Raw genomic sequence first — 16,936 nt, 5'->3', positions numbered from 1 at the left:
CGACACTCCATTCAGGTGTTTGGGTGTCCACAAATTATACATTCTGATCAGGGGGCATGTTTTCAGGGAACTCTGATTAACAAGCTGTATCGGTTATATGGGATAGAGCACTCAAGGATGATGCCCTATCACCCGCAGGGTAACGGCGCCTGCAAGCGCTTTAACCATACTCTGTTGCAAATGTTGAGGACGTTGGAGAATGATCAGCGAGCCCATTGGCCTGAGTACCTCCCTAAGTTGCTGTGGGCTTACAATAACAGGGTGCATAGCACTACCTGCTATTCCCCATACATGCTGATGTTTGGTAGACCTGGCCGAGACATTGAGGAGCTAGAGTTGCCAGATCCCTCCTCCAATCCCAATCAGACTACGTCTGAGTTGGTCTGGGAGCACCAACGTCGGTTGCCAGTTGTACATCAGGTGGTGGGTGCCCTGCTCAATCAGGTAACCCATCGAAACATACGACTGGAACAAAGTGAACCATTCTGCCTGGGAGAGTGTTGGTAAGGGCCAAACGGCGGTTGGGAAAACTGAGAGACTTGTGGGAGGCGACGCTGTATAGGTTGAAAAGGAGTGTGGCTCCTGACATTCCGGTATATGAATCCGGTAGGAACTGGGGAGCTGAGTCATAACCTCCACCGCACCGCAATATGTTGCAGCGGCTCCCAATTCTGAGGAGTCGGGGCCCATTACTTAAGAGGCAAGAGGCGAGGCCTTCTTGTGATTACAAGTGGTGTGAGGTGCCCTTCTCTATACCAATCTACCCCTCCCCTGAAGTAAATGTGCCATCATGTGAGGAAAATGTTGCATGCCCGGTGCTTCCTTCTTGGGATGCTGTTCAAGAATGAGTTCCCCGCTGGGACAATACTGTATACCTTCCAATGTGACACCGTGGGAGGGATCAGTCTTGTCGGTTCTTCCTTGCGCAGTGGTTAGTGAAGAGCCTGGAGTCTCGAAGGTTGGCAATCCCGTGGCCAGAAGGTCAACTCGGGCCACAGTGGGTATACTGCAGAAGCGCTATGGACAAGAAGACTTTAAGTGGGGAGGTGTGTTGAGGACACCAACCTCTAGTGGGGTGGCATGTGACAGTGTGGAAAGTGCTGCGAGCTGTGCTGTAAAATCTATTTTTTTTCCCCAATGACAGATATTTAAACATATTGAAAGCGGCTCACACTGGGCCAAACAGCTTGCATACCCTAGCACAGAGATGGTCACGCGAGTTGTTTGCATACATGAAGAACCCAAATTCTGAACTTGAACGCTGATTTTTTTATTTTTCAAGTCTGCTTATCTCTAATTAAAAACAATAGATTTTAATCTCAATTAAAAGTTTCTGCTAAAGGTTCTCTTACTTGACTCTTAGTATTTAAGTAGAAATATATAAATTTACAAGAGTTCCCAAACTTTCAAGCACGACAGTATGAGATGTGACCAAAGTTGCTTATCACATGACAAGCAATTTCATCTGCTCAGTATTTCATACAAAGCTTACTGTTGTTTTAGGCTGAGTTTGAAACTTCAATCATTTTACATGAATTGAAATGTGAGTGGACACAAGTACAGTATATACTTGTAGAGGGATTAACCACACAGAATCTGTGTCTTACCTGCAGATAGGTCTCAAGTGCAGTCCACATACTCCAGTCTTTCAAATTTGCTCCATTCTTCAAATACGCTCTGGTACGATTTTCCCTTTTTTCTGGTAACAGATCAGAATGAGCCTTTGCTCTTGGGATTCCCAGCACATTCTCATGTACATATACCGACCACAGGTTACATGTTGCCTCTGTAGTGTGAGAAGGGAATTCCCAAGCACTCTGCTGCTGATTGTGCCCGAGTTCATGTATGGGTCCCCATATTCCATCTTTCTTTATAACTTGAAGATTTACTAAGTGAGAGGCTGCTGGAATATGGCACATAATAGGATATCCAGCATGCATCAACCCTAGAATGAAATAATGTAAAGAAAACAGAAATGTATCTGTAACACTAAGCGGTCATATATTTTGAATAAGCTATAGTTACACATATACTGTACACTGTAAAACTATGGATGTAGATTTTCTGCTCAGTCCCCAGTAGCCTCAATAAAAATTAAAAACCCCAATCCATCATTTGTGGTTTTTTAAGTCACTTTCCTTTTTTTGTCATTTGCCTTGTGCATTAGTTGCCATTTTTTGCGCCTAAAACATAAAAGTGGCGCACACAATTCATGAATTTGGTGAAAAGTCAAAATATGCTTTTTTTCTATCTTGAACTTTTCTTGGCACTAAAAGTAGGAAAAATTATGCCAGACTTTGGCGATGCACTGAAAGGCACAAGTGGGGGGATTAGAGTAAAGTTGTACCAATTTAGCAACTTTTTAGAAAGTCGCAATTGATTAATCAGATTAAAATATCTGGAATTACTAAACTCAGCCCACAAAGCAAAAAAAACAAAAAAGAAACAAAAAACAGGTGAGCATATATAAAATGGACTTAAAAAAAGGTGCAAATAGAGTAATGAATTAGGTACAAACAAAAAAGGTGCAAAGCACACAAAACTGTCCAGTCCTCCACACCTCTGCCTCATCACATCTCTTTACTAGTGTACTCTCTAGGCCCCAGAAAATGCCCTCTGATCTCAAGGGGGCTACTCAGTGGTGTAACTTGAAGTTCACAAGCCCCCAAAGCTCTAACAGGGCCCCCAATTATTGCAAGTCTTTAATAGCATTGGTCTTTCTAGATATGCCAAAGGGAGTTTCTGGGGCCTCAAGTCTCAAATGTCTGGGTGCGAATGCAACCCCTGCACCCATTATAGGTACATCCCTGAGCCTACTCACGGTTGGAAGCGCTGATATTGAATGAACAGCAAGCAAGAGATGTGATGCGTCAGAGGTGCAGAAGACCGCAAAATGGGCAAGGAGAAGCAGTTGTGGCCAGAAAAGTGTGCAGTGTTTCTTTTCCTCTGTTTAACCTTTTGGCAGCCTCTACTGTTGAACAACATGGCAGCCACAGCTGAAACTGAGCACATTACAAAAATGTATATTCTCCAGGATGCAGATTTTTATTTTTTTTTTTCACAGTGAGCATAGTTTAATTCCACTAGTATAAATCTTTATTGATTACAATAGGATGCAACTTGGCGTATGTCACGGAGGCCATTTTTATCATATTCTCTGAGAACCACTTGCAATGGAAGGGTTAACTTTATAATCAGCACATCCTATAAACAGAAGCAGTTTAAGCAATTTTTATGAACTTCTATTACTTTAATAAATTAATACGCTATTCAGCTATTTTTCTCAGTCTTCAGTAGGTTCAGGGCCGTATTTACCACTAGGCACCTGTGGTCCCGTGCCTGGGGTGGCAGGTTTCGGGGGGCGGCACTTTCTGACAGCAAAAAAAAATTTATTTTTTTTTACACATCCTCTCCCTCTCCGTAACAGTCGATTAAATCCGCTGTGTTTTCGGAGGGGATAGGGGGGAGAGGCGCACCTCCATTTATTTGTATCCGCGTCAATTAAGACGCGAATGCAGACAAACCGTGGTGGCCGGGCACAGGGAGCTGATTGACTCCGGAACTGCCGACGCCTGCACTTCCGGGGTCACAGGCGCGCGCCAATCAGCTCCTTCCTCTGTGCTGCGTCTAATGCTGTGTGGACATCACATGCAGAGCTCACAGCAGGACGCCGCGGAGGACGCCGCAATGGAAGCCGGTGTCAGAAGAGGATACTCACGTGAGCCAGGATGATTGCGGCGGTCACTGGAGCAGGTAAGTGCTCGCAGACCTGAAGATTCATAAGGAGTGTTTGGGTGTCTCTAACGCAGACTGGAGATCTGCGCAAGCGGTGGGGGGAGAGAGGCTGATAGTGGGGGAGACTTGGGGGAAGAGAGGCTGCTAGTGGGGGAGACTTGGGGGAAGAGAGGCTGATACTGGGGGAGACTTGGGGGAAGAGAGACTGATATTGGGAGAGACTTGGGGGAAGAGAGGCTGATACTGGGGGAGACTTGGGGGAAGAGAGGCTGAAACTGGGGGAGGCTGGGAGGAGAGAGGCTGATGCCGCGGGATGCAGGTAAGCTGTGTTCATTGTTCCCGTGGTGTCACATGGAGCAACGTATGATGCCACGGAAACGATGAACAATCGGCGCCATTTTAATTAAACAATTTTATGAAACCTAGCGACGAGTACATGACTCATGATTTGTGAGCAATACTGTGTCACTAGGTAGTGTCACACGAGACGACGTCGTGAACGATGCCGGACGAGCGTCACGAAAACAGTGACCTCGACGATGCATCACACGATAGCTTGTCTCGTGTAAAGCCCGCATTAGAGTCAGTAAAAGACCGCAAGCAGCTCCGGCTGTGGGCCTTAGAACATCCTGCCTTAGACTTTGCTACTTTGAAAGAACGGGCCATCAAATCCCTGCAGCCCCCGGAGGCCCCTGACTCTCCACTCACATCCTGGAAAGCTGGAACATCTCAGATGCAAGTGAAACCCCCTGCCCTGGCACTGCCGGAGCCTACTCCTTTAGCAACGTCTGGGAGCGGAACAAATGATTAGTCTGCCCAAGTCCAACAATTAGTAATGATGTCGCAAGAATTCTGGAGGCGATGCAGCTCAAGCCGCGGGCCCCCCTGTCGAGGGAAATTTAACTGGCTGACTGCCCGGAGGACGTCCCCTGGATGAGGAAGCAGACCTCGGCGTACAAAGGAAGGAGAAGCGACCGGTATGGCCCACTTGTCTGTTATAAGTGCAACAACACCGGCCACTACACAAGAAGCTTTCCTTTAAATGGGCAACCCCTGGGACCAAGGGCCAATCCCCAGGAATAAATTGCCAAGGCCCAGCAGACTGGAGAGAGCGGTATGTAGGAGGACGGCCCATTGTTTCCATCACCCTGGATATATAGAAATACATGGTGCAAAGTACTCAAAATGACTACCTCAGTAGTTCTAGTGTTAAGGTGGGCCGGGTCGAACTGCTGAGGCAAGGCCTCATAGTAGTACAAAATGACCCCAGTGATCGGAACCCAAAGATCATCTTAGGCACAAATGTCATTGAGAATTGTATGGGAGAAGTGTTGTTTTTGCTTCATCAGTTGTCCGAGATTGCAGGAGCAGGACGGCAGAAAGTCCTGCAACGTGAGATCCAAGCTCTACTGGAGCGGCAACAGGTAAATCTCTCTGGAGGGGAGATAGGTGGTGTACGCGTGATGGATGTGGCCCCCCTTGTAGTACCCCACAAAGTGAAATGATGATATGGTGCAGGGCAGCTGTAGGCTCCTGGGGACAGGATTACCAGGCAGTGGTAGAGCCCCTACTCCCAGAGCATTGGCCCACCGTGTTTACGGCCAGAGGGGTAGTTGATGTCCAGAAGGGAAGAGTGCCCGTGTGAGTGTTGAATTGTGGGGAGGAGGAAGTCACACTACCCAGATACGCCACTATTGCTAAGCTGTTTGCAGTTAATACGGATGACATCCATACAACAGGTTCCTCAGCTCAATCCAGTCAGTCTCTCAGTGATAGCCCTCAAGACCCGGTATAGAAGGGGTGTCAGGAATTACATGTGGGCACCGACTCTACACCTGCACATCACAAACAAGGGGTCTACAGGGTTGTCTAGGAGTATGAGCAGGTCTTTAGCAAACATCCATTGGATTTTGGGCGGATTAAGGGGGTACAACATCACATACCCACAGGCACTCACCCACCTATCAAGGAGAGGTATAGGCCCATCCCACCTGCCCATTACCAATGTGCCAAAGACATGCTCAGAAAGCATGAAGGAAGCAGGAGTGATCCATGACAGCTGCAGTCCCTGGGCGACCCCACTGGTACTTGTGAGAAAAAAAGATGGTACCATGAGGATGTGCGTAGACTACAGACAGATTAACAAAATCACACACAAAGACACCTACCCTTTGCCCCGAATAGAGGAATTGTTGGCTGCTTTGAAGTCTGCTACTTACTTTTCCACTTTTGACCTCACCAGCGGGTACTGGCAGGTGGCTGTCGCCGAGGAAGACCGGGAGAAGACCGCATTTGCTACCCTGATGGGCCTGTGTGAGTTCAGCAGCATGCCATTCAGGTTGTGCAATGCACCAGGGACATTCCAGAGGTTGATGGAGTGCTGCTTGGGCCACTGCAACGTTGAAATGAAACAGTCCTGCTGTATTTGGACGATGTCATTGTCTACTCCAAGACATACGAAGCATACCTGGAACACCTGGCTGAGGTGTTTAACGCCCTGTCCAAAGATGGCATGAAGTTCAAGCCATCCAAGTGTCACCTGCTAAAGCCAAAGGTGCAGTACTTAGGGCATGTGGTGAGTGCCGAAGGTGTGGCACCGGACCCCGAGAAAATCACAGCTATACAGAACTAGGCAAGGCCCACCACCGTCAGACAAGTGCGGCAGTTCCTGAGCCTGATGGGGTACTATTGGAGGTTCGTCAAGGGGTACACACAGATGGTGGCCCCCTTGCAGGACCTTCTGGTAGGTCAGTCTGTACATGGCAAATCCTCAGGGCCTCCGTTCTAATGGGGTAAGGAGCAAGAAGATTCCTTTGAACCGATGAAGTCTGTCCTGACCGGGGATGATATCCTGGCCTATCCAGACTACAGTCTCCCATTCATGCTGTATACGGATGCCAGTAATGTGGGATTAGGAGCCATCCTGTCACAGGTGCAGAAGGGCAAGGAGAATGTGATCGCCTATGCCAGCCAGAAGCTAAGGCCTACGGAGAGGAACCCGAAGAATTATAGCTCCTTCAAGCTGGAGTTCCTGGCACTCGTGTGGGCTGTGACCGAGAGGTTCAAGCATTACCTTGCAGCTGCCAAGTTCACGGTGTACACAGACAATAATCCACTGACTCATCTAGATACCGCCAAGCTTTGGAGCAACGCTGGGTCACAAGATTGGCAGACTATGATTTTGTTATAAAGTGCAGGGCTGGTCACAAGAATACCAACGCGGATGCGCTGTGCAGGATGACCCATCTGTTCGATGATGGGAGGGATGAAGAAGACCTGGATGAAGTTGAGCTGCCTGCGTTCCATCAACCCCCAGCTGGTGAGCGGCCTCAATCATGTGCCCTTCCAGCAAGAAATAACCTGTGACCCATTGCCCCACCATGGCTGGAAGAAAGCCCAGGACAGGGACCCTGCAATCAAGTTAGTCAAAGCATTGCTGGTAAGAGCTAATGCCCGTCTTGAGCCAGGCGCCACAGAAGAGGCCAGGAAATTGTGGCAAGACCGAAGTCAGCTCTATCTTCACCAAGGCAAGCTATGCCGGAGCCTGACCAACCCCAAGACCCACAAGAGGATCTGCCAGATCGTGGTACCCTGAGCGTATGTCCCAGTGGTGCTGGAAGCATACCATGATGGTGCCCGGCACTTTGGATGGAAAAAGCTGGAGATGTTGCTGAGAAGTCGCTTCTACTGGATAGGAATGAGGGACTCCGTAGAAGCCTGGTGTAGAAATTGTGGACCCTGTGCCTTGAGACTGCAGGATGGCACCAGCCCACTTCAGCCGATAGTCAACAAGCAGCCCCTAAAGATTGTGGCTCTGGACCATGTCATACTGACCCCCAGCAGAAGTGGGTATACATACGCACTCAGCATGGTTGACCATTACTCACGGTTCCTGGTAGTGGTACCCATTAAAGATTTGAAGGCTAGCACCACGGCGAAGGCGTTCCAGGCGCATTTCTGCAGGCCGCATGGGTACCCCGACCGAGTCCTTATGGATCAAGGCCCAGAGACCCCTTGAGCCACCGCCGATCCGGATCCGAGCAGCAGCCCGCTGCTCACACGGGGGTGGTACACAAGCACAGTACTTATACAGGAGCCCTCCAGTGTCAGAGTCCACCTCAGGGGGAAAGTATGATTGCAGGCCGGGCCCCTCTCTTCACCGACTCCCAGTCACAGACGCAGCAGGGGGTCCTGGTGGTGTCGCTTCAGCCACTACATATGACTACAGTGCATGCGAAGCCCTTCTAGGGCATCTCATGCAAATTAGCCATGTGGCTGTAAGCGAGGCGAGTGGAGCAGAGCGGGGAGGCGGCGCGTCATCCTACAGCCTAGTGTGATGAGGTCATCACTCTGCACCTCATCACCATGCTCCGAGCAATGCGGAGGTGGCTAGGATGTGGCAACCGGCGGGGACAGGTAAGCGCTGCTTGAGCTGAAGATCACGGGGGTGGTGAGGGGACCCGCAGTCACTGCATGCGGCCCTTTGAAGACTTTTTATGCGGCCCCTGGGCACATTCCCGGAGACCGCAGTACTGGGTCAGTAGCCGTGATTGTCGGCTGCTGGCCCTTTAAATCACAATGTGTGGCCCGTGCCAGTGTGCTGAGGACCTATTTGTGGGTGGGGTATGTATGAGATGTGCTGCATTCCTGTCCCACAGAAGAAAAGGAGCGGCAGCTTTACTGGCCTCCAAGCTGTAGGTACTGTGTGACTCCTGCCTCCCTGCTGTCCATGCGTCCTGCCTCCCTGCTGTGACCCTCCCTGTTGTGAGCCTCCTGCCTCCCTGCTGTGAGCCTCCTGCCTCCCAGCTGTGCATGCATCCTGCCTCCCTGCTGTGTATGCCTCCTGCCTCCCTGCTGTGAGCCTCCCTGCTGTGAGCCTCCTGTGTTATGATCCGGAGCCATGGAAGACAACCATAAATCATTGGTAAAAGGTGACAAGAGCATTGGCAACTAATCTAGCCGCCATCCCCTTACTAACCACCACAACTAGAGGTAACCGAGGGGTGAACTAACATCCTGTACACCGCAAACCCAGCTGGAGAACTAGCTATCCTAAAGGAAGGAAAGATGAATAACTCTCTGCCTCAGAAAATAGCTAAAGAATAGCAAGCCCCCCACATTCAAAGACTGCGGTGATATAGGAAAACACGGGGAAAGACAGACAGTGGGATGGCACCATCCACGGGGATCTCCTAGGTACACTGCGTTACGTGGCAAGAACAAGAAAAAGATGTACCTAAAAAATGGGATCACCACTTATGAAGTATTATTAAGAATCATCAATGTTTTATTGTCAATAGAACACACATAAAACACATAGTGAAAGTGAAAAAATACCGATAAACGAATACACACAGACAAATACGGACATCTAAAATCAATTAAAAACACTAATGTACTTGAGAGATACCCACATTGAAAAATGTATATTCTTGGTCCAATGCCAATAGGCTCAATGTCTGCCCTTGAGAAAGCTACCAAGAGGTAGCGATACGCGTGGGGCCACCCATATCTGGTCCACCACCCTTCCTTGCTCTGCCCCGGATGGTTTTTTAGCATTTTTTGCTGCACCCTCCTTGAGGTTTTGGTATGTCATCCTGAGGGTTTTTCCTTAGTTGCTCTCTGGGCTTTTCTTTATTACTTTAGCCCGCTTGCTTGATTATCTAAAACCTGTTTGAAATGCCTGCTGGGTGTCCTGCTCAGGTCTTTGTGAATTTGTGAACTGTACAATTTTTGATCTTGTTCATTTATTTTCTGCTGCTCACTTTGCCATGGGCCAGCCAGTTAATTTCATTTGAGTACCTGTGGGATCCTCGGCATAAGCTGCTATTCTATTTTGTGGAAAGTCCTCTCCTTGTGGCACAAATTCAGGGGCATTTCAGGGTTTGTTCAATATTGACTACAGCCTATTGGCATTGGACCAAGAATATACATTTTTCAATGTGGGTATCTCTCAAGTGCATTAGTGTTTTTAATTGATTTTAGATGTCCGTATTTGTCTGTGTGTATTCGTTTATCGGTATTTTTTCACTTTTACTATGTGTTTTATGTGTGTTCTATTGACAATAAAACATTGATGATTCTTAATAATACTTCATAAGTGGTGATCCCATTTTTTAGGTACGTCTTTTTCTTGTTCTTGCCCGATATAGGAAAACACAATACACAGATAGATGATAGGATTAGCAAAAGGTGAGGCCCTACTGACTAAATAGGACAGGATAGGAAAGGGACTGATGGTGACCAGAGAAAAACCCTGCAAAAATCCAACAATCTGATAGTACAAAAAAGCCCTCAGATCGATAGATCTGAACTCCGTCCTATACCAGGCGCTCTTGTCATACCAATGAACAGAAAGCAGGAACCATTACAAATTCAAGAAGCAACAAACATATGGACTTATAGGAGCAATACTCCAAACATAGCTGCAGGGAGCTTTCCAGCTAAGCAACTGAGAGGGAAGATCCCTGCATGCAAATAAACTGAAAACAACCACTGCAAATGACAAACTCAGATAAGAACAAAAAAAAACAAACAAAAATAAAGAGCCAAGCACTTAGCTGGGGTAGATGTGGTCTGGAGCAGGATGCAGGGTGAAGCAGGCTGGTGAACAAAGAACAACTGACATCCGGCATAGCCTGCTATCAGACCAGGGTTTAAATAAGCAGAAAGTTAGCAATGGAAACGCCCATTGCTCAACACACCTGGTCTCTGTTCAAACCATTCCTGGCCACAAGAGGGAGCCTCACAGCAGCCAAAGCATAACTGACATTCACATCAGTACCCCCCCTTGAGGAGGGGTCACCGAACCCTCACCAACGCCACCGGGTCGCTCAGGATGAGCATGATGAAAGGTGCGAACCAACCTGTCCGCATGAATGTCAGAAGCCACAACCCAAGAGTTATCCTCCTGCCCATAACCCTTCCATTTCACAAAGTACTGAAACTGTCGCCTACTGCGATGGGAATCCAGAATTTTTTCAACCTCATACTCCAGATCCCCTTGTACCAAAACAGGGTCAGGAGGCGCTGCTGCAGGAACTGTTGGCTGCACATGTTTCTTCAACAAGGACTTATGGAAGACATTGTGAATCTTAAATGACACAGGCAGAGTCAAACGGAAAGATACAGGGTTGATAATCTCCGAAATCTTATAAGGTCCAATAAATCTGGGCTTAAATTTAGGAGATGGAACTCTCATAGGAATATTTTTAGAGGACAACCACACCATGTCCCCCACTTTAAACCGGGGACCAACAGTCCGACGCCGGTTGGCAAACGTTTGGGCAGTTTCTTGGGACTGAAACAATTTATCCACTACCTGCTCCCAAATCTGCTGCATTCTGTGTACCATCGAATCCAACCCTGGACAGTAAGACGCTTCAAGCTGCCCCGAGAGGAACCTGGGGTGATACCCAAAATTGCAGAAAAAGGGGGACACCAATGTGGTAGAGCTAGCTCTATTGTTAAGGGCGAATTCAGCCAAAGGAAAAAACAAAACCCAGTCATCCTGATCCGCAGAAACAAAACACCGTAAATAGGTCTCCAGGGTCTGGTTAGCCCTTTCAGTCTGACCGTTGGTTTGAGGATGAAACGCCGAGGAGAAAGACAGCTGAACACCCAATTTGGAACAAAAAATCCTCCAAAACCTGGATACAAACTGCACCCCTCTGTCAGAAACAATGTTTTCGGGAATACCATGCAAAACAACAACATGTTGGAAAAATAAAGGCACCAACTCTGATGAAGACGGCAACTTAGATAGGGGAACCAAGTTGACCATCTTGGAGAATCTATCGCAGATCACCCAAATCACAGTTATTTTCTGAGAGACGGGAAGCTCTGAAATAAAATCCATAGAGATGTGCGTCCAAGGTTTCTTAGGTACCGGCAAAGGCAATAAAAGCCCACTAGAACGTGAACAACGGGGCTTGGACCTAGAACAAACTCCATATGCAGGTTGAAACACTGCACTCTCAATTCCAGACGAAGTATAAAAAGACCAACAGATTTGTTTTTTCAATCAAAGATTTTTTTGTATTTTATTTTTAAATGATATAAGTAGAAAATAAGTGGAAAATAATACAAGTGGAAGGGACGTTTCGGCCTAAGTATAGGCCTTCTTCACGCCGTATTACACTGTAGGAGGACAGAATAAAATAGAATCACTATTTAAGAATAAAGTACATTATTTACATATAGATAATATACATATATACATAATTGAAAAAAATGTTTGAAAAAAATTTTTTTGAAAAAAAAAAAAAATGTTTGAAAAATTTCCATGTCAAATTAAGTCTTTGAACATATAATATATAGCAAGTTACCATAGGAATATCATATTAAATACGGACAGTGGCAGTAGCTGTGTATATAAAGTTGTAACACATACCTCCATAGAAGGGGAGAGCTAGTTTCCAAAGATGAGTACTGCAAGTGCAGAGAAAGAAGAAATAGAGGGGAGACCCTGGGCTTTGTTTTTTTCTATTAGTTACAGAGAGAAAATCCTGTGAATAAAGGTATGGGGGTGAGTAGGTAATAAACCAGCGTATATGTATACAAACCCATGGCTTAATGTGAGTATCTGGGTTGAGTTACCTGGTAAATATATGGTCTCACAGTGTGAATGCTCTGGAGAGGTTTAATGGGTATAGCCGTAGGACATTTAGAATTGCGATCCCTTTAATATAGAATAGAAAATAGTGATAAGTTTCTCAGGAGAATCTCTTAATCAGTATCTGTAGTACTATAATGGGTAATATGGCTACCTTGTAGTATTATTTATAGTTATTCCAATAAGTATAGGGATGATACGAAGATCTGTCCTGGATGTAATGTCTTTAGTTGTAATTCCAGAGTCTATGTCCTATAGATCAGGGGACATGAGCGGTTAATAAGCATATGTTGGGATTATGGTAGAGCTTATATAAGAGCAGGTTAAAATTACCTTATTTAACTCCACGTGGAGTTTTAAGATGTGATTTCTAATGTGTGTTAAAACAAACGTTATGGCTTGTAGTTCCTTCAGAGAAATATAGGTAGATCAATTAGAAATTCACATAAATGTGTGGTCATATACGTATACTATATGATAACAATACCTTGAAACAGTAGTGACTATTTAATGCCACGTTTTGAAAGGGGTGGTTGGCAGAAGGAAATTTGCTACCATCTAAAGAGAGTAATGTATAACATAGTTAAATATACTGGAGATCAAGTCCCAGGTAGTGAAACATATAGTCTAACTGGAGGTAGAGTCTCAGGACATAATACATATTACCTGTAATATCCTCACACAAGGGGTATGTAGGAAGAAAGGTTAGGGGTCCCTCTATAGAGTAAAGAGGCATAGTTAGTAGTTTGTAGAGAAGTAATCTGAAGTAGAAGGGTGTAGTATAATGTCATACCTGATACGCCGTCTTCCCAGACTGTGGCTGATGCAAAGCATAGCTGGGTTTGCCGGCTATTTAGCTCCGTAACCCGGAAATCGCGTCAGACGCCGGCGCATGTGCAGTAGCGATATGCGCTTGTATTAGTGTATGCAAGGTACCGTTAGGTATGTGATAGTGGCGTCCTTGCATGCGCAGTTTGCAATTTGGTATACTTAGAGGAATAACAGCACTGGGAAGACGTCTGCTTTATATGTGGATATAATGTCCGTTTTGCGATTATATTTAATAGGGTGATTAGGTGAAGAAGACTGGGGATGAAAAGGAGAAATGAATTCTAGAAGGCACTATGTAACAGAGCATCAAAAATGTAAAACTGTAGACGGTATATATACATAGTTTCAGATACAGCATATATATGAGCATATTAATAAAAGATACATATGAAAGTAGGGACATTTTAACCATATCCCTGCACAGGCAATACATTCCAATAGTTTAATGCAAAATGCATAGAATTCCAAAGTACATGATATGAGCATGACCTAAAGGAAAAAGTTAGATTAATGCATACAACGCATTGCGTTAATCTAACTTTTTCCTTTAGGTCATGCTCATATCATGTACTTTGGAATTCTATGCATTTTGCATTAAACTATTGGAATGTATTGCCTGTGCAGGGATATGGTTAAAATGTCCCTACTTTCATATGTATCTTTTATTAATATGCTCATATATATGCTGTATCTGAAACTATGTATATATACCGTCTACAGTTTTACATTTTTGATGCTCTGTTACATAGTGCCTTCTAGAATTCATTTCTCCTTTTCATCCCCAGTCTTCTTCACCTAATCACCCTATTAAATATAATCGCAAAACGGACATTATATCCACATATAAAGCAGACGTCTTCCCAGTGCTGTTATTCCTCTAAGTATACCAAATTGCAAACTGCGCATGCAGGGACGCCACTATCACATACCTAACGGTACCTTGCATACACTAATACAAGCGCATATCGCTACTGCACATGCGCCGGCGTCTGACGCGATTTCCGGGTTACGGAGCTAAATAGCCGGCAAACCCAGCTATGCTTTGCATCAGCCACAGTCTGGGAAGACGGCGTATCAGGTATGACATTATACTACACCCTTCTACTTCAGATTACTTCTCTACAAACTACTAACTATGCCTCTTTACTCTATAGAGGGACCCCTAACCTTTCTTCCTACATACCCCTTGTGTGAGGATATTACAGGTAATATGTATTATGTCCTGAGACTCTACCTCCAGTTAGACTATATGTTTCACTACCTGGGACTTGATCTCCAGTATATTTAACTATGTTATACATTACTCTCTTTAGATGGTAGCAAATTTCCTTCTGCCAACCACCCCTTTCAAAACGTGGCATTAAATAGTCACTACTGTTTCAAGGTATTGTTATCATATAGTATACGTATATGACCACACATTTATGTGAATTTCTAATTGATCTACCTATATTTCTCTGAAGGAACTACAAGCCATAAAGTTTGTTTTAACACACATTAGAAATCACATCTTAAAACTCCACGTGGAGTTAAATAAGGTAATTTTAACCTGCTCTTATATAAGCTCTACCATAATCCCAACATATGCTTATTAACCGCTCATGTCCCCTGATCTATAGGACATAGACTCTGGAATTACAACTAAAGACATTACATCCAGGACAGATCTTCGTATCATCCCTATACTTATTGGAATAACTATAAATAATACTACAAGGTAGCCATATTACCCATTATAGTACTACAGATACTGATTAAGAGATTCTCCTGAGAAACTTATCACTATTTTCTATTCTATATTAAAGGGATCGCAATTCTAAATGTCCTACGGCTATACCCATTAAACCTCTCCAGAGCATTCACACTGTGAGACCATATATTTACCAGGTAACTCAACCCAGATACTCACATTAAGCCATGGGTTTGTATACATATACGCTGGTTTATTACCTACTCACCCCCATACCTTTATTCACAGGATTTGCTCTCTGTAACTAATAGAAAAAAACAAAGCCCAGGGTCTCCCCTCTATTTCTTCTTTCTCTGCACTTGCAGTACTCATCTTTGGAAACTAGCTCTCCCCTTCTATGGAGGTATGTGTTACAACTTTATATACACAGCTACTGCCACTGTCCGTATTTAATATGATATTCCTATGGTAACTTGCCATATATTATATGTTCAAAAACTTAATTTGACATGGAAATTTTTCAAACATTTTTTTTTTTTTTTTCAAAAAATTTTTTTTCAAAAATGTTTTTCAATTATGTATATATGTATATTATCTATATGTAAATAATGTACTTTATTCTTAAATAGTGATTCTATTTTATTCTGTCCTCCTACAGTGTAATATGGCGTGAAGAAGGCCTATACTTAGGCCGAAACGTCCCTTCCACTTGTATTATTTTCCACTTATTTTCTACTTATATCATTTAAAAATAAAATACAAAAAAATCTTTGATTGAAAAAACAAATCTGTTGGTCTTTTTATACTTCGTCTGGAATTGAGAGTGCAGTGTTTCAACCTGCATATGATAGTCTGGACCTCGGTCCACTCACTAGCACCTCTAACCTATTTATAGCTGAGTGCACACCATATATCTCTAATATAGAACAAACTCCACACGACTGCACAAAACGATGGACATCCCGGGACAGGGAAAGACACCAAAAAGAGTGTCTCACAAGATCCCGAGTACCAAAAATGCCAGGATGACCCGCCAAAACAGAGCAATTAACCTCAGAGACAACTCGGTTTCTCCATTGGTCCGGGACAAACACCTTCCCCGTAGGACATCTCTCAGGTTTATCCCCCTGAAATTCCGCCAGTGCCAACCGCAGATCAGGCGAAATGGCCGAGATAACTACACCATCATTCAGGAAAGTAGACAGCTCGACAACCTTCAAAGAGTCAGCACAGAGTCTCCTGGAAAGGGCATCGGCCTTAACATTCTTGGTGCCTGGCAAAAAAGAGACCACAAAATTAAACTGGGTAAAAAACAAAGCCCACCTGACCTGCCGAGGATTCAACCTCTTGGCAGATTCCAGATAGGTAAGATTCTTGTGGTCCGTAAGCACCACAACTTGATGTCTAGCCCCCTCCAACCAATGTCTCCACTCTTCAAATGCCCACTTCATAGCCAATAATTCCCGGTTCCCCACATCATAATTCCGTTCAGAAGGAGCAAACTTTCGAGAGAAAAAGAGACAGGGCTTAAGTTTAACCGAAGTAGCGTCTCGTTGAGACAGAACAGCTCTTGCTCCGATCTCTGAGGCATCGATCTCAACCTGAAATGGGCGAGACACATCAGGTTGCTGCAGGACTGGGGCAGAAGTGAATCGCCTTTTAAGCTCCTGGAAGGCCACAATCGCCTCTGGGGTCCAATGCTCAGCATCAGCTCCCTTCTTGGTCAAATTTGTCAGAGGTTTGACAATGGCAGAAAAATTGGCTATGAATTTACGGTAAAAATTAGCAAACCCCAAAAACTGCTGCAGGGATTTTAGAGAAGTCGGTTGCACCCAGTCGTAAATAGCCTGAACCTTAACTGGGTCCATTTCGATAGCAGAGGGAGACAAGATGAAGCCCAAAAAGGAAATCCTTTGCACCCCAAAGAGGCACTTTGACCCCTTAACGTACAGTGCATGATCCTTAAGTATCTGAAAAACAGCCCGTACTTGCCTAACATGAGAGTCCCAATCATCAGAAAAAATCAAGATGTCATTCAAATAGACAATCAAAAATTTACCAATAAG

At 44.9% G+C, this 16,936-nt stretch overlaps 1 protein-coding gene across 1 annotated transcript in view; it reads right to left on the bottom strand.

The window, feature by feature from the left end:
* The window catches only part of LOC142303760 (TRPM8 channel-associated factor homolog), a 171,939-nt gene that overhangs the window by 54,733 nt on the left and 100,270 nt on the right, over window positions 1-16,936 (bottom strand). The window contains exon 7 of the mRNA XM_075345454.1: window positions 1,608-1,945. Coding sequence (XP_075201569.1) covers window positions 1,608-1,945 — 338 coding nt within the window. The remainder of the gene's footprint in view (window positions 1-1,607; window positions 1,946-16,936) is intronic.

Source organism: Anomaloglossus baeobatrachus, chromosome 4, assembly GCF_048569485.1.
Source record: "Anomaloglossus baeobatrachus isolate aAnoBae1 chromosome 4, aAnoBae1.hap1, whole genome shotgun sequence".
NCBI classification, from domain to species: domain Eukaryota; kingdom Metazoa; phylum Chordata; class Amphibia; order Anura; family Aromobatidae; genus Anomaloglossus; species Anomaloglossus baeobatrachus.
This window is presented reverse-complemented; position numbering and strand designations above follow the sequence as displayed.